The sequence below is a fragment of the Trematomus bernacchii genome, unplaced genomic scaffold (assembly GCF_902827165.1).
Source record: "Trematomus bernacchii unplaced genomic scaffold, fTreBer1.1, whole genome shotgun sequence".
NCBI lineage: Eukaryota > Metazoa > Chordata > Actinopteri > Perciformes > Nototheniidae > Trematomus > Trematomus bernacchii.
This window is the reverse complement of record NW_022987409.1, coordinates 2,840,100-2,858,390: the sequence shown is the minus strand read 5'-3', so window position 1 is coordinate 2,858,390 and position 18,291 is coordinate 2,840,100. Positions and strand designations below refer to the sequence as shown.

Here is an 18,291-nt window from a genome sequence, read left to right as displayed (position 1 = left end):
GGGTCTTAGTGGTAAGTTTCTGTGCCGTGTCCATGTACTGTTTGGGTTTCTGTGGTTGAGTTGTTAGGAATGTGAGTGGGCAACGGACAAAGCCTGTTCTTCATCTGTAACCCGCTCAAAGCACATTTGCAGACCCTCACAGACTAAAATATGTACACAAACAGTCACAACTACTTTAATCGGATTGTTAATTAAATTGTTGATATTAACTTGTTTTTCTTAATCCCTGATTTGTCCTTCTGTCCCCTGCCTCCCCAGAATGAGCACATTATTACCTTACTAGGATGTTTGACCTCCATTTTGCAGAATGATGTGTGATTTGAAAACTAGTTTGTTTGGTCCTTTAGGTAACACCGAAAAGGGTGCTGTGGGACTTTGAAATCACCAAGTGCACAGATCATAAGAATTGCATTTTTACCATTTTGAATAGATACATATGTACATGTTAATCTATGCTTTTGGACTGGAGTAAGAAGGATGTGTAATTTTACTTTATGTTTGATAATTATATGACGAAGACTATTTTGAGGTCTGGAAAATAATCTCAAGCTCAATAATCATTTACTAAAGCATGCTGCTGTTTAATAATGGACCAAATGCACAAGCCTCTGGAATTCCCTGCCTGTCAGCTCAGAGCACACTCAGGATTTATACAAATCCTACAGTCAAGCACTGGTAAAAAACTGAAAAAGTAAACAGTAATCATGACACCAACTGGTCATTATTTGTGTACTTTAGTCAATGATTTAAACATTTTGTGTCCTTGTTTGTGTGTGTGTGTTGTCATGGATGCTTGTTTTTGCACTAAATCATTTCTTATATTACAAACATCTTTCTAGGGACTCGTTTGGGAAGTTAGCTCTGCCTCTAGCTAAATGAGTGTGTACAGTACAGCCAAAACTGGTTCTGCAAATGTCAATGTTTCTCTTTTCGTGTCTTTAAATTAACAAATACATACAATCAGACAATCCGTCTCAATCCGACAATCCGTCTCAATCCAAACTGTCTGATCCAAACATGTACATTTAAAAACAACAAATCATGAAGTTTCACCCATTTTCTTTGATTTGTACGTTACTGAAAAGTCCTGGGTGATAACATCAGTAGTCAGTAAACCTCATACCTGCTGCCAGAACACAGAGGGATGTGTTTGGTCATGCCCTAATGAGTAACTACCTCAACTGAGGACTACAAGCAAAAACACAGACACTCACACACTGAGTGGAATACAATACGTACAGTAGGAGGTATTTTAGGGCCAGATCAAGGTTGTATCATCTCTTTCTGCTGTGGTCTATATTTACCTGAGCTGACAAATACAACTTTCATATGTTTGTTCATGGATTTGGCCGTTATCTTAGTCACCCTCAGTCATAACTGTAGTCTTATATTTACACTGGCATATCATGGTCAGTAATTCAGTCTTTTTACTTCGGTTGTGAGTGCTCAGGATGAGTTTGGCTGTGTTTCGCTGTGTATCGCTATATATAAACAAGGAAACCACACCTCCACGGAGCTCAGCGCGATTCACAACGTCCCGACCAATCAGAGCACACTGGGCTCACAGGGAGGGTGGGGGCTGGAGCTATTGGAGCTCCAACGAGCCGTTTAGTGGAGAGAGTGAATACTGCTGAATACACACACTTTACACAGATGCTGTATGCGAAACCAATGTGAGTTTGGAAAAATGCACAGTATAAATCTATTTTAGTATACCTCAACAATGGAATTATGATCAGTGGAAATGGCCATGACACCTCTCCTTTAACTTCATTTTATAGGCATTTTCGAACTATAACCTAAAAAACACTTGCTGTTAATTGTTAAAAATGTGGGTGAACCTAGCTAGTAGAAAAGTATATTGGTAATTGCATGGCTTTTATTGTAAAACAAAACCATTAAATAGGCTTCGCCATAGAGCTAGGTGACATTAAACAACATAGTATAAGCAGCATTAGTGCAATGAATTGGAACATATTTGAATTGTTTCTCTGTTTCCAGCCCCTGACAGCATGAAATAAAACTTGTGATTGCTTAGTGACAGCCAAGAGTTGCTTTATACACTTTACTTTAAAAAAAAAAGGGGTGCACAAAACATGCACAGTGGACATTGGTACCGATTAAGTGACATGATAGCAACAGTAGGACACAGTAAACAAACTTTACAGACAATGTTCCAGTAGATATGTACAGATATTGATGTTATGCTCCATAGGTTTAATAGAGGGCTTTTAGAAGGCAGGATCCAGGCTCAATAATAGCAGAGTAAAGTAAAGCACACAGTAAAAGGGATGAAGGTGAATGGTAAACACTAGCCTTGAGTGAACACTGAAAATTGACTGACTATATTTTTATAGTCATTGAAAATACATTACACATTAAATCAATGCCATGATCAATATTGGTTTATGTGTGAGTAACTCGAGATACGTGTCAACGCTTCCTGTCATACCACCCACAGCTTTCTTTATGTGTCAATATGGATAGATGGCTATAAGCCAACTGTGCAATGAGTACTTTCTGCGTCATGTTCCCTTTACTGTATTGACAAACTAAGGTTACAGTATTAATCCAGTAAATAAAAAGGCCACAGCAGTGTGGTAAAGTCCAGCCGATGTGATTGATTTTTGATCAGTCTTTCTGTCCTTTAAGATCTTGGTTATAACAGTCATTCCAGTTTCTAAATGAGCGGACTACGAGGTTTCGTACCAGCAGTATTTCTTATGTGTATTTCAGTTCCAGTTTCTGGGCAGGTTGTCGAGGATCCTGCGCCGATGTGAAGGGTTTGTCACTCCTGCGGCGCGTAAATCCTCCTCAGTGATACCACTGCAGGGAGGAAAAATGGCACAAAATCAAACCTGACTGAAACTTCAATAGTTAATTACTTAGTTCGTAAGGTTCCTGTAATCACGACCAGATTTATTTCCACATTTGTGCCTCAGTTAGGCTCTAACCCACATGTTAAGTCATCCTGACATGTTCAGTCATCTTACTTAAAATGAGCATGACTGTCACATGCACGCTGATAATTTGACTAGGCCTACAAGTGACTATTGCAAGTGTCTCATTACCACTGAGGTTATCTGTACGGACAAATATATCTTGCTCTGAGTAGTCACAGGAAGCCACAATATTTGTGTCTGAAGGTGAAATGCAGTAAATAGCCTACTTAAGTACAGCTTGGGAAACATGTTATCAGAAACAATTTTACCTGAAGTAATCCAGATCATCCCAGCCATTGAGGCTAAGTCCCAGGGTGTATTTCTGGAGACCCAGAGCGCTGAGAAGCTCCCGCACGGTTTCTGGTGCACATTGGAGGACCGAGACCTGCGTGGAAAAAGTAGACAGAAGTTTTACAGAGAACAAGCCACGTCTTTTAAAAAAACTGTCTTAGAGAATAGTGACCTACTTCTTTCTCCCAGCTGTAGCCTCTATCTCCATGCATAGAAGGTCCATTCCTATACTTTGGCCTATGGTTGAGTATAGATGGGCCTCTCTGCATAGGGGGGAAGAAGTCAACTTCGCTGAGGGACTTGGCCATCTGCAGAGCAGTGAGCGAGTTGTCTCCTGAAGGTCCAGGCGGCTGCTGATCCACTATCCAGGGCACAGAGGCCTGAGAGTGTGCTGAGGCAGGGGGGGTGTAGGGGAACGCTGACGGCACCTTGGAGGCCCGGATAGGACTGGTTCTCTCTGGGAGAAGCTGATGATGATCCCTTCTGGTTTTTTCCCTGATGATTGCCGATTGGTTCATATACAAGTTCCTCAGGTTCTTGTCTGGCAGTACGGAGTCTTGAACGTTTTTCTTACATTGGTATTTGTCTCTGGGTTGTGAGGTCTGTTCCTGGTACTGTGACATGGTGTTGCCTGAGGGTGGAGGCATGGGAGATGGGCTCTTGGCTGGGAAGAGCTGATAGGAGGAGTTGGTTTGGGGTGTATGATGGTCAGTGGTTGGAGTGTACTGGGGTGGGATGGCTGGAATTTCAATCTCTGTAAAGTCTGATCTGCGACAGGGTCTTCTGTCGAAGCCCTGACGTCCTGAGATTTTTGGGAGCTGCAAGGCCTCATTTCCAGACCAGATGACCTGAGGGTCCCTCAGCTGAGGGAGAGCCTCCTCCACCCTGCGTGTCACTGACACACCTTCAAAGATGAAGTAGGCTGGGTTGGTGTAGCTGCTTGCAGTGAGTTTAGGAGGAACTGCCAAAGACCTGCAATGAAAATGTATACTTTTAGAATGTTTCACGATTGAGTGTTTTTGTACTAAATGTGTCCTCTATTCTCAATGAATGTCTTTGCATTATTTTGTTTTCTTCTCTGTAGTGATCATATCAAAAGTGTCACTGTGATAAAAAATGGATTTGGGCATGTGGCTTGAGTTACAGATGGAAGATGAAATACAATCAAAGAGTCCAGCTTGAGTCATACGGCCATGATTTTAACACTACACACCAGCGTAAAAAAAAACAATGTTAACTTGAAAAACCATTAAAAGTTTGTGGTATAGTTTTGGAAATATATATTGTAACTATATTCATAGGATTTAGGAACATGTTTCTGAGGATTCTTTAAAAAGTAAGTCTAAACTCACTCAGCTTGGGTCAGTGCCATTTAACACTGATAGTGGTGGCTGTGGCTTGGGGAGGGGAAGGGTAAGTGGGTGCCTACCAGGAGGTCAGTGGTTTGATCCCAAGCCCTTGCAATCAACATGTCAAAGTCTCCTTGGGGAAGATTCTAAACACCGCATTGCTCCAGAAGGTCTAGGGTACTCAAGGGTATGTAAGTTGTGGGAAGTTTAAAAAAAAAACTTGGGAGAACTTTTCCTTGAGAAGCGTTCTGCTGTCTTACCCTGATGCTCAGAAACATTAAGAGATGCTCACCTGTTTATTGGGACATGTGTAGATGCAGGAGACATGTGTCCTCTGGCAAGACCTTTGTCATTTTTCTCAAAGGAGAACCACTCTGAAAAAAGTCAAATCAGAGGAAATAAACACATTTCATAATCAGCCACACTTCCTTAAAGTCGGGCAAGGCCATGCCAGTTGCCAATCACACAGCATGGTGATGTTTGTTGGAGGGTCTGACCTGGTGACATACTTTCAACCTGCCCTGTCTCACTATCTCAGGATGCATCTGCTCAGGGTCAGTCAATCAGGAGCCAAAAGAGGAAGCGTTCGATAGACCAGCAATGATAAAGTCAGGCCAGGGGTTATTAGGAAACCAAATAGAGGAAGCAATGGGAGACTCACGGGGGAGTCAAAGAAGTCAGGGACAGTGCAGATGAAAGTTTAGTGGGAAGTGATAGTGCAAGCATGGCAGAGGGTAGGAGAGGTTCAGGCTGACGCACCATAGGTCTTCTCCCGTGTTCCCCGTCTCTCCTTGGGCACATGAACCCTGACGCGTCCTCTTATCGAACCCATCTCCTCACCTCGGTGACTCAGAAAGGTCTCGAACTGCTCAGATGCACCGGTGAGTGAGCGCAGAGCCACACAGCATTCCCCTATAAAACAACATTTATAGATTATTTACAAGATCAATATGACATTTCACACTAAAACAAAATGTAGAGTGCAATCTATTCTTCTAGATGGTTGAGCGAGATTTTCTTAGACCTTGACTGACTGTTGTTAAACTACATTGAAGGTCAATCAAATTTGGTTTGGAGCACTAAATCATATCTTTATATATAACACGTAGTGCCTCAAAATACAGTATTCCATCCACATCTGAACATTTCCTGCTTCTCGTATAGATGAAAAAACTCTCGGTAGAAAAAGTGAATTACACCTTTAACAAATCAATGTGCCATTTTGAAAGATATTCAATACAACGTTTTGGACGTCAAGTTTAAATTAAATTAGCCAAATGTATCAAAATCTAATTAAAATATCTAGAATAATAGATAGCACTTGTGATAAGAGTGGTAAAATAAGACAATTTCATGTTATGAGTAATTATTAAACAAAATGAATTTGCCGTGACCAACCGTATGACTCAAATCCGTCACATGACTTGACAGACAACAGCAGGTGCTGGTCCTGAAGATACTCCATGTCAGACTTGATTGGAAAAAGCTATGACAGACATAAAAACATCAAGGTAAGACATTGATTTAAAAAACAAACAAATATTTTAAGCCGTTTCCAAATGAGTCTCTAACCTTTGGCAGTTGTTTGAAGGACCAGCCCAGTTTGAGAAATCTGGGAACATCACAGCTCTGTGAGTCATTCTCACTTGATCGCCGTGTCTCTGCGAAGAAGACAGGAAGGAATCTTTGCCACTGTGATGCATAATGGCTTTTCTATTTTAAAAAAACCATTGGAACCATACCTTCGATGCAAGGAGAATGAAAATCAATGAAGAATTTGGCCTTGCTTGCCGTCTTCACAATGGCCTCGATGCCTTCAAGCTCTATCCAGGCCCTCTCCACGCCTGACTTTGTTTCTGTGCGAGACAAAGGCAGAACAACACTGTTCACTTGATGAAGGGGTTGAATCATATTCTCTCTGTTTGTGTCCAAAAGGCAACAACAATGACAGCACCTGTTTTGGAGCTGAACTGTGATGTGACTCCCACTTGGAACGTGGCAAAAACAGGAGAGTGATCGCTGGTGAAGATGTCATCCGTGCAACCTGGTGGGACACAAATAGAACTTTATTATGAGAATTGTAATCAAAACACTCAATATCTGATATGGATTATAGCTAAGCATGAGAGGATATAAAAATGCACATGTCGTAAATAGATAAGCCAAATAATTGTGATTCCTAATCCTGAGTATTATTAATTCCTCACAGATTTGACACTTTGGGGCAAAATCCTTTTTAGTTGAAAAACAAACAATCCAACCAAATGTGATAATAATAAATCATAAGTTAGCGAGATAGACAGCATTTTCAAGTCACTAATGTAAGGGTGTTAAAGATTATCCTGAAAATGAAAATGTATTTTAAGCACTATTGTGCTCGTGATACAATTCTATATAGTCGCATCTGTAAATAAAATCCTACAAATTGCAAAGCACTGTAAGGCAGATGAGCTGTCAGCCATCCTGTTTTTCACAAAATGTGACAAATGGGGATACATAAAGTACTTTTGCTACTATGCAGGAGTTTGAACGTTTTCATAGTTTTCTGAGGTTGGAGACAGAAGCTCGGGCAGAATGAGAGGAAATGACTGTGTTCCTCTATGGACCACAGACCAGGATGTAGGGTTTGACCGTTGTTCTTTTAGGGTTGCTCTCAATTTTCAGTGGTACAAATAAAGAATTACCACAGATATCTAATTCCAGAGTGCTGCATCAAAATATTTAGCTATGTCTAGACCTGTGCACTGATATCTGATGCTCTTAGGTTATGCATGACTTAAAGTGGACCTATCATGCTATATTTAAATGATATATTGTAGGGCCATACCTATATAAGGTATATTTATACGTTTCTGTTTTCAAAATACCAAACAGATCATGCATTTTAGCCATGCCTCATTTCGCTCTATGTGCTGTTTGCTGTCTACGGGTCTGATTCTGCTGACCACGCCCCCCTGCAGGAGAGGTGAGCCGTGCTCTGATCAGCTGCTGGGCTGTCAGAAGAGGGGGAGAAAAAGAGATCTCCGTCCTCCGTGTTTTATTATATAGAGTCGTTATTCATTTGTTTTAAAGCTCAATAAATAACAAAGAAGACCTTTGACCGGCACTTTTCTAATTTTGTCCGGAAGATTTAAACTTTAACGGACATCTTGACCGGCGAAAGTAACTGAAACTGAAACTCTGCCGCACGGTCCCCTCGTTCCTTGGAAGAGGCGGAGAGGTGGGTGTTTGTCATTTGCTGGTGGACTAACCGGAGAGAATTACAGTGCTTGCCTCGACGGGGAGGGATTGCATTGAATTAAAGCCGCGGGAGCAAACGCTTGCCTCGGGGAGGGAGAAAAAAAGCCACAGCGGAGAATAAACAGAAGGGTAACCATGGTAACTATGGGCGGGAAGTCTTCTTCGCTGCTTTTGTGGCAGACTACAGCGCCACTTACAGGCCTGGCATATGTACTACAGCATCTCCAGCGCTTTCGAGCGGCAATGGCCGGGCGTGGCCCAACCCCATATTCCCCTGATAGGTGGAGAGTTGGCCCAATAGCCGTAGCGCCACTTCTGTGACGACATAGAAGTGTTCAAATCTGGATCAGTTTTTATCAGATCCGTTGCAGCCCCTTTTTTAGAGATTTGGGTATGGAGGAAAATAGAGAGGGTTGTGTTTTCTGACACTTGGTGAGTTCCCTGGAACACCGGGGACACATATTCATGTATAAAAGACGTACAAAAGTGCATTTTGCATGATAGGTGCCCTTTAACTATTTACTTTTCTACTAAAGCTTATCTGAGCTTGTTTTGTCCCATTCTCCAGGTCTTACCATACGCTGTGCAGAAGATGTGTGTCTCTGGGTAAGACTTCCACAGAATCCGATCACACCACGATGGCACATTGACTCGTACCTACAGGAACAAATTCAGCTATAAAACAACAATGTATTGTACAACAAATAAAATTGCCAGATGTAGAAATGGTATGCAAGGAATGGTGCTTTCATTCCTGTTATGTCAGACGTATCTTTTTTTGACTACAGCTATTTTTAGGGATCATGGCAGCTGCTGTCAGTCACCTCTCTCTACAGATCCCTTAAATTGGATCAAGTTACACATACAAATATCTTGAGTCAACTGTTTACTAATAGTAGAATTTAAACATTAGTTGTTCTTTGCTGGTACAGAATAAATTGCATATTTAGCGTCACAGTCTAAAATCCTTGTGCTTTGTTTTAACTGGATATTAGCTTATCACGCTATTATGTTAAAGACATTGTGCTGCCATTGTATTGACACACTTACCGTCCTTTATAAAACAATAGACACACAAAATAATTATGTTTTAAATTGATAAAAGAAACATTCAAACATTTGAAAACTCATGAGTTGTTCTTCATCAGGAACTTATTATAAACAGGTAAAAAGTTGTTAAGAAATATCAGTCAGGACCAAAAAGACAGACTAACAAATGGCTTCAAATCTAAAATCCTTGAATAGTTTATGGCTTGTGTGTCCAGACATTTTTCGTCGACTACTCAGAGGTGCGGATGCAGCTTTTATTATAGGCGTCCGTTCTCTTTCCTGAAGCTTAAATAATTTTTGATGGACATGTCATCCTGTTTCTCTGTGCTGCATTTGTGTTAAAAGAAAATGACTCACTCCTGAGGTTTTGTACTTTTGCCAAAGGTAGCAGTCTCTGGAGCCCCGCTCATACCGGTAGGTGGGTGGGAACGCAATCTTCTCTTCCTCTTAACCACGATAAACAGGGATAGAGAACAAAGTCAGCTAAGCCAAAGTAGAGCCGATAACAAAAATGGCACTTATTAACTTATGATTGATTATGGAATTGCAAATAGCTTTAAAGAGCATTATATATTTTAATAAAGAACAATGGCAAATTGCAAAGGGAAAAACTCACTGAAATTGAGAAAGGACTTCCTCTTGTGTCTCTCTCGGGTCAGCTGGTCTGCACACATGAGATCCTCAAACTCCCTCTTAGAAACATGTTTCAGGATGTCCTAAAGTGAGGAACAGAAAGAAGCAGTTACATTAATGTCTGGGGATTTTTTAAGTGACATATCATGCCTGTGTACCCTTAAGCATTGGTGGAAAGTACCTAAGTACATTTACCCAAGTACTGTTCCTAGATTAAGCACAATTTTAAAGTATTTTTTACCTTACGTGAATATTTCCATGTTATGTTTATTTATACTTCACTACATTTCAAAGGGAAATATCCTACTTTTTACACCACTACATTTATTTGATATCATTAGTTACTTTGGAGATTCACATTTATAGTATAAAATACAGTCAACAAATCAATTGTAAAGATGATCATAGGTTAAGATAAGACTTTATTGGCAGAATCACAAGCTGCCCATAGGAAAATACAGGGATTTTATATTATTATAATTTATATAATACACCTTACACTAAAGTGGGGCATTGTGCATAATGACTACTTATTATTGACAATTCAAGTCAGTGATCTCCAAAAGAGGATCTGTGACAAAGGTTCCTCTGAGTTACTGCAGGGGTGCTGCCAAATTATGGTTTGATAATGTTTTAAAAACACATAACATTTACATAAATTCAACATATTATGCAATCTAGCAAAGGTAAATCGACATCTTTGCTCAAATTAAATTGACACAACATTGATAATAGGCTTACTGTTGCCCATGTGTTGTGTGGAATCCCTTAAACTAGCTTATTTATGCAAAATCACTTTGTGTCACCTATCCACAATGGAAAGCTAGTTAGATGGATACATTCAGTTTTATTATGTTAATGGCAGAGAATGTAATGCACCATAAAACTATATATTTACAGATGACATTTTAGGTTGCCTCACTTATTTATAGTATTGCCTAAAGATCTGAGTACTTCTTCAAACACTGCCATTAAGTCAGTCTTCAAGGGTGCTAAATCAAAACAATTAAAATAGAGCGATGAATAACAAAGAAATAAAAACAGACCTGTACGTCCAAGTCGAGTCTGTAGTTGAGGTCTCCGCACCAGAAGAGATGGGAGAAGTGCAGGCTGAGGTCAAAGGCCCCGAGCTGTTTGTCCCCCAGAGAGAGCAGCCTGAGAATGTCCACAAAGTTCTGGTTCCTCCTGAACAGGACACACATCATAAGAGACAATTGTAATATTTTATGTAATACAAAGAAATGAAACGGGACCACACACATTAATGTTTGTTCACAATACCTTAGGACTTTCTCACTGCCAGAGGTCAGGTGGCAGTTAACAAACCCAAAAGATGTCCCGTTAAAGAGGAAAGACACACCGACTGCTCCCTTGTTTCCTGAAACAACAGAGACATTCAACATCAGAATCAGAATCAGAATCAGAATACCTTTATTAGTCCCACAGAGGGGAAATTTGCATCGTTACAGCAGGAAAGAGCCACAGACAGCTTAATGTTACCCATGTTAAGAAAAAAGTACTAAGTTATGATATAATAGAAAAAATATAATAGAAAAAATAAAAGTAAAAGAAAAAATACTTTCCAAAATACAAATCCTGTAACAGTTCTTAGAATTTAGCAGCCAGGTATATATTACACAGTTATTAATGGCTTATGTATATAATGTAATGTATAACAAATAACTAAATATAAGGAAAACTACTCAGTGTGAGTAAGAGCTGCTGTAACTGGCTGCCACTCGCAACCGGAACCTCCAGGTTAATATCAATTTTATTCTGTTAATCATGCACTTGTATTCCTGGCTGGCACCACTGATACTGTACATTTTCTGTGTTTGCTCTGTGTATTTGTACTTGTGAGATCATGCAGGGCAGTTTACCCAAAGTGTTTCCCAGGCCAGTCTTCACACTGGCCGTGTTCACATGGCTGATGCGACTCTCGTGCTCCGGCTTCACAAACACAGCCAGCCTCATGTTCCAGAGGGACTGTACTGCCACCTACAGGACAATGCTCCACATTACAATGAAGGACAGGAATCGTTTCCAACCAGTGAAATAAAACATAATTACTGATTTCTCAAAGGATGGGATCAATTTCTATAAAGTCAGCCTCCAAATCCAGTAGACACTGCCAGTGAAACATATTTATTACATATTTGTAATTAAAAAAAATACCACCATATAAAATCTGTCATTGAGGTGATATTTTCCAAGAATACTTACAACAAAATATCAAAACCGCTCACAATCCTTTCCTTTAGTTTCAGATGTTGCAAAAACATTTCATTTTAAGTGAACAATGTGCTTCACGCTTAATGCGCAAAATTGTCTATCAGATGTAATATTTCAAGGTTAATCGTGGGGCTGGATTCCTTTTGAAAGGCTGGGAGAATGTGTTTTCATCTTTTCACATGTACAAAACTAGAATGAATTAAGCACTGATTCACATAAGGTCAACATAATAGCAATCTCACACTAAAATACCAGGATTGACCCCACCATTGCAGAATGTATTTAAAACTTAATGCGGCAGTTTATATTGAAGAAAGCTAGCTCGTCCAACAGATTGCACTAATGAGAATAAATATTGTTAGAAAATCTTAGCCCCATGATTTACCGTTTTTAGTTTGAGGAGAAACCATAAATAATTTTTGAAAACATTTTTTATTTTAAGAGTAAAATAGCTGCATTAGTTATTTAAAAAAAATGCATCTTAGTTTGAAGAAATGTGTCAAATCTATTTAGTTAAAGTATATTAGTGGGTTTGGCTTCACTTTGGGATGTTTTCAGGATGGGCATATTTTATTCAATATATTATTTTTGCATAAACTAAAATTAATTCCAAAATGAATTACATTAGTAACGTCTGTTGATTGGGTATATACATATGCATATACATATTTTTATATAAATTTGTATTTTGTATTCCTCCGGATTGTGGGAAACGATATTTCGATCTCTGTCTGTACACACAAACTGTATTTTAGATTGACAATAAAGTTGACTTTGACTTGACTTTGACTAGATGATCCCCAGTGATGTAAATCTTATTTTGAAAATAAATGAATAATGTATCGTACCAGTAAACCTTTGCTCTAGTTGCTTCAAAAGGCAACTGTAGGACTCACAATGAAGAATACAAAAATTAAAAAATAAACAATTGGATCGTGAAATCTCATTAAGTTTACCAGACTTCACACTGCGCCACAAAATGCTTTATACATTTTCCTTTATGCAGTCGTACTTCCGGTGACCATGAAACATCCATTGATGTGTTTCCTTTAACTATTCAATCCAAGTAATATTGTGAATCTTTCTTCTGTGAAATTATGGTAGCTTTATGGATAAAAGCACTCCAAAGATGTATTGGGCAAAGAGAACCTTTTTTGCTAAAAGAATTCCGATTTGAAGTTGAAAAAAGTTGGGGAAAAAATATGTACTTGTTTGTAGTCGATGTGAGTATAGCTGCGAAGAGTTGTTTTGACATGTTCAGTCCATTCTCTCTCCCCCTGAGGGTTTTCCTGAGTCCCCAAGGCGTAGATGTCATGAGGGAGCAAGGCAGTGGAGGCGTCGGGGGTGTGTCCCAAACCGCAGCAGGTCACCCACGACTGCAGGCTGCGAGGAGGAGGGGAACCACCTGTGTACAAAACATAATACAATTACTATTGGAAATACATTAAACGTCTCCCTCTAAATTCAACCCGTGTTGCCTGACAGTAAATTAGACAACATCTGTCGTTACCCATGTTCCAGGTGCCAACGAACACAGAGATCACATCAGGTTCACTCAGATGAGAGTGTCTGGTTTTCATCAGCTGCAGGAGTTGGCAGAAGGCGTCGCGTTTCTGAATGAAAGGAAAGCCACACGGTCAATTATGGGAAAAAGACAGGGGATTCCAGTCAATAAAGCCAAATATTCCAGGCAAAATTACTACTTTCCTTACCCGTGCACTCTCAAACGTCATCTCCCGTGGTGTGTTGTGGTGGCTGTCCACCACCATGCGTACCTTGGCCGGACTGCTTTGGAACTTGACAATCTGAAAGACTGGTACACAAGAATAATGCCAGCAGGAAATTAGACGATATATCTGCACAATAGAGAAATGTTACAGGAGCTAAAGAGGATATTTTCTTACTTCTGTCATGTGAGACTCTCTCTATACCAAATGAACCAGCCTTTCTGTCAAAGAGCAGCACTCCTGTGTCCACGTCCACAGAAACCGTCTGTCTGCCATACCTCACCATCTTCACCTGGACGCACCAAGAAAGAAAAAAAACAGTTTACATTTACATGGTTAGAGGTATCGCTGCAAGTAAGTATTATTTGTATTATTGATTAATTTCTCGAAATATTAATCGTTTCATCTCTAAAATGTCAGAAAAAGTTTAAAATGTCCAAGGTGATATCTTTAAGTGCTTTCGTTTTATCAGTCCAAAACCCAAATATATTCCCTTCAATATGCTTTAAAACACAAAAGCGGAAAAATATTTGGTTTTGAGAAGCTGCAAACAGAATGTTCTGCCTTTTTTGACATACTTTAACACAATTAATCAGTTATCAGTGTAATTGCCAATTATTTTACTAATACATTGTTTTGACAAATCATTGCAGCACTGGTCAGTTGAATAATTTGTGTTAATACATGTCATATTTGATAAAAATATAAACTGTTACTTTTTCAGGCTGATTTACCTGAAAGGAGTGGACTGGCAGCTGTCTGGCCTGGTTCTTGACGGAGGTTACGATGATGGGTGTCGGTTCAGGAGGGGGCGGGCTCGGCTGCACTGCCAGATTGTGATTGGTCACTGCATCTTGTAATGCTTTCAGTACCTTTATGAGCAAATAATTGGCAGTATTACAATCTAACGTGTTGTCCATCACAACCAAGAGTTATTTTTTTTTATCTCTCACTAAGAAAACATCACCATTTAATAACCACTGCCACTAAACGTTAAAAGATGTGAGCCATAGTGTTGGTAGACATCACCGCATTATCATCCATGAATCCTGTGATCATCAAAAATATAGCTTTGTGCAATTTCAAACATACCTTTTTCTCCAATGAAGAAAGGAGGCTGACCAAAGCTGAAATCTTAAACAACACGCTGTCTATCTCCATCTCTTGGCCCTTATTAAAAAGAATTGAAACATAAGGCACAATGAGTTGACACATATGACTAGGGATGGGTATCGTTAAGGTTTTAACGGTACTACTACTTTTATCGATACCGCTTATCGGTCCGGTCTTTTAACGGTACTCTTATCGGTTCTTTTGGAGAGAAAAATGAGGTAAACGAACTATATGTTGTATGTCAGGGACTACGAATGGAAATTAGCTCAAAGCTAAAATCCGGCATATTTACACTTGAAGCATTATTTGTCTAAAGTGTTCATTAATGTGCATTGTCCCTATTCAAATAAACTATTAAATGACAAATGAAAATAAACAAATTGTGAACAAAACTAACATTGCTTTTTATTTAAATTAAATACATAATATTTCACATCAAAAGAAACAACAACGTTTTAACAAATGGTATTAAATAATGTGATGACAGAACTGTGAACAGAATGGCTGAAACTGTAACAAACTAAATAACTCAGTTACCTCTAATCATCAACCCATGTTTTTGTATCATTGAGTTAGCTCCGTGTGTTGCTGCTAGCATACATAACACCTGACGTGGAAACGTTACTCGTGGATGGGGCTACAGAGGTACTAGAAAGACAGTCGAACCCGGTGCATTCCTCCGTCTGAATGTGGAGCACTTTTGCTAAATGTTTAGACCAATTTCTCGTGTTACCGCCCTGACATGCTAAACTCTTATTGCACTTTAGGCAACGAGCGAGACGGGTAAAGTTGAACCACACCTCGGAACGCGTTCTCTCCGCCATCTCCTCCGTGTGTGTGTGTTGCTGCATGTAGCAGCTGCGTGTGTGTAAACTGCCCCGCCCCCTCGCACACAGACGGGGGAGAGAGATCTCTCGTCTGGATTGGAGAGATCGAAAATACTAAAAATGACGCATTTTGCAGTCTTTTTGCGTGTTAGAAACGGAGTTGGCGACACTAAAACTGCAATATAATGTTTGTGTAGCAATAATACACATGACATATTTTTTAGATGTCTCCAGTACCGATAAAAAGACCGATAACGTCGGAGATTAACGGTACCACGGTCTTTAATAATTCAGCCCCGGGGCCCGTTTAATACCGGGGCTCGGTACCCATCCCTACATATGACTGCTCCTTTATTATTAGGACAGCTAGTTACAGCTCTTTGGAAAGCCTAATTAATGTTTTGTATCTTACCTGTGCTTTGGTGTTTGTTAAAGAGCAGCTGGGATGGTCAAAGACATTTGCCAGGGTTTCCAGACTTGAGAGAGTCAGGTCGATCTCACTGTAGATCAGATCAATACACACCTTTAGTTTGATGATTTATATCCATTTACAAACATCTATGTTTGTACACTGGCACTGCAAATAATTAATAAAGACTCAAATCTATTATTTAATTATTGTTCTGTATCATCAATTGATACTATTTGTTTTAGTATTCAGTTTATAAACATGCAAACCTGTTTAAGCCTTGGCACGCAGTACCCAGAGTACGCTTGAGGTGGCACAGCGTCGTTGCACCTTTGTGCACGTTCTCAATGTCAAGAGGCAGCTCACTGAAGAGGTAGTCATTGAGAAGACCGATCACCTCCCCTGCAGTACTGTAAACAGGGTTTTAACAAGACAGAATTCAGACTGTAATATTTTAGATACTGTGCAAGCCACTTTCACTCTTTGGATATTATTGGCAAAAACCATACAGAAGATAACAATTAGCTCTGTTTATTAATAGGGAGTGTTTTGCATGTTGCTTTCTCTATGCTTGATTGCAAACAGGTGCGTATTTAAATAAGACTTATTTTGTGAACATAACAGATGGCTAACATTAATGTGACACTAAATAAAGAGTCACATATATTTATCAATCCGATACTGTCGCATAATTAGCAGCTCTTTATTAGCAACACAAGCAGCACAGATGAGCGCTATGCAGGATTATCTTCTGGCAAACTGCATGTATGGTTCTGTGTTGTACCTGGATGTGTTCACCTCCTGCAGTTTATCCAGGAACAGGGTATGAGGGGCTGGTTTTGCTGGTGGTCCAGTGGAAGGTGCGGTGTGGACAGGGCCAGGAACTGGAGCCGGCTTCTCATCATCTGTGCATGCATGAAACATCAAATCAAACTAAATCAATACCAATACATATTGCAGAACCTGAAAGTAGCACAGATGTTAATATGTATGTATGTTGTTATTGCATATGCACAAATACACAATTCAGTGAGTCTGTACATGCTATACAGCAGGGCTGTCAAACTCAATTTCATCACGGGCCACATTAGCATTATGGTTGCACTCAAAGGGCCGGATGTAACTTTAAGACTATATAAATATACATATATAAATACATAATATATATAAAATAATGTATTATATTACATAACTGCAAATAATTGCAAGTCTCTTCATTGCGCATGTCACAAAATTAGATGCATCAGAATCAGAATATTACCAGGTAGGTTTAGAAAAATAGTAAAAAATAACATTGCAATGGAATGGAGTAAAAAAGAATAAAAGATGGAATAAAAATTGGCAGTAATACAAAAGAAAAGAAAATTGTGGGACATGTAGTTCATCGGCAACGTGCTTCTGTTCAGCGGCATGTAACTGTATAATAAACGTATTATATTCTTTGCAGGCCACATAAAATGGGGCGGGCCTTGAGTTTGACACCCCTGCTCTACAGTGTTGGGTGATGTGCTGTGACAGCAGCTAGAGGGCCCACCTGAGCTCTCATCCCCAGTGTCTGAATCCCGGGGAACAGCGTAGAGCAGAGGAGTGACCAGGCCCTTGTGCGGATGCTGGTACCCCAACACGAGATCCTCCACTGTCCGGAAACAGTTCACCTGCACCCCCTGTGTCGTCTGTGAGACACACACACGTAGACACAGGGCAGAAGTCATTGCATACATGTACAGTATAAATCACATGAGTGTCTGTGCTGCTTACAGTCTGTCATTTCTTTCAACAAAAACTGGAAAGACCACAGAAACCGTACACAAGTGCACTGTAGATGATAGAGTCATAATATACACACGCACGCAACGCACTGATGTTGTATGTAGAAACATTTTTGGATATAAATGTAGGGGTTTAAATACATTTTTTGCTTTTGATAATCTTGCTTTGTGTGTGTCTACGCGAAGAAATACACGTGAGCATGGTCTGCAGTTTCAAGGCCTCGCTAAAAATGTTGCAATTTCAATTCCTTATTTGTTCTCAAACTTTTTTATAAAACAGCTGATAAAATTATTTCATATGAGGCTTTTTGAAACGACACTAAGAAGGCCTACTATGCTGTCATAGTATGTCTAAATATTATATGATCTAACTATCTATCTATATATCTATCTATCTATCTAACTATCTATCTATCTATCTTAAATGAACACAAAGGCAAACTTGTATACTTTATGTGGTTATTATAGCGGATGCCAGCCCTCTCTCGGAAATCTTGCTTGATGGAACAAAACAGAAGCATTCATTTGCATGAAAAAGAAAAAGGCATATGCAGATGATTTACTGTGATAAAAAGAGTCCCAGGGGAGTTTAGAATGCTCTCCCCTGCACCAAACAGGATAGGTGACATCACGGGTTTACTTCCTGGCTGCAGCAGATGTTGGCTATCATTTTGTATTGTAGCTCAACATTCACAGTTAATCTAAAAAG

The 18,291-nt window shown here is 39.6% G+C and overlaps 1 protein-coding gene across 2 annotated transcripts in view; it reads right to left on the bottom strand.

Annotated features, from left to right (window-relative positions):
• Positions 1-1,865: 1,865 nt before the first annotated feature.
• The window catches only part of inppl1b (inositol polyphosphate phosphatase-like 1b), a 30,057-nt gene continuing 13,631 nt past the window's right edge, over positions 1,866-18,291 (bottom strand). For both annotated transcript variants that reach the window (XM_034136027.1, XM_034136020.1), the window contains 25 exons: positions 17,348-17,486; positions 16,598-16,718; positions 16,083-16,223; positions 15,817-15,904; positions 14,557-14,634; positions 14,199-14,336; positions 13,642-13,756; positions 13,450-13,550; positions 13,248-13,350; positions 12,946-13,142; positions 11,386-11,503; positions 10,787-10,883; positions 10,552-10,690; positions 9,489-9,588; positions 9,230-9,318; positions 8,398-8,479; positions 6,537-6,626; positions 6,325-6,438; positions 6,155-6,243; positions 5,981-6,068; positions 5,342-5,494; positions 4,875-4,956; positions 3,410-4,205; positions 3,212-3,327; positions 1,866-2,826 (listed from right to left, as the gene is read on the bottom strand). In XM_034136027.1, the coding sequence (XP_033991918.1) occupies positions 2,733-2,826; positions 3,212-3,327; positions 3,410-4,205; positions 4,875-4,956; positions 5,342-5,494; positions 5,981-6,068; positions 6,155-6,243; positions 6,325-6,438; positions 6,537-6,626; positions 8,398-8,479; positions 9,230-9,318; positions 9,489-9,588; positions 10,552-10,690; positions 10,787-10,883; positions 11,386-11,503; positions 12,946-13,142; positions 13,248-13,350; positions 13,450-13,550; positions 13,642-13,756; positions 14,199-14,336; positions 14,557-14,634; positions 15,817-15,904; positions 16,083-16,223; positions 16,598-16,718; positions 17,348-17,486 (3,468 nt within the window). In that variant the 3' untranslated portion in view covers positions 1,866-2,732. The remainder of the gene's footprint in view (positions 2,827-3,211; positions 3,328-3,409; positions 4,206-4,874; positions 4,957-5,341; positions 5,495-5,980; positions 6,069-6,154; positions 6,244-6,324; positions 6,439-6,536; positions 6,627-8,397; positions 8,480-9,229; positions 9,319-9,488; positions 9,589-10,551; positions 10,691-10,786; positions 10,884-11,385; positions 11,504-12,945; positions 13,143-13,247; positions 13,351-13,449; positions 13,551-13,641; positions 13,757-14,198; positions 14,337-14,556; positions 14,635-15,816; positions 15,905-16,082; positions 16,224-16,597; positions 16,719-17,347; positions 17,487-18,291) is intronic.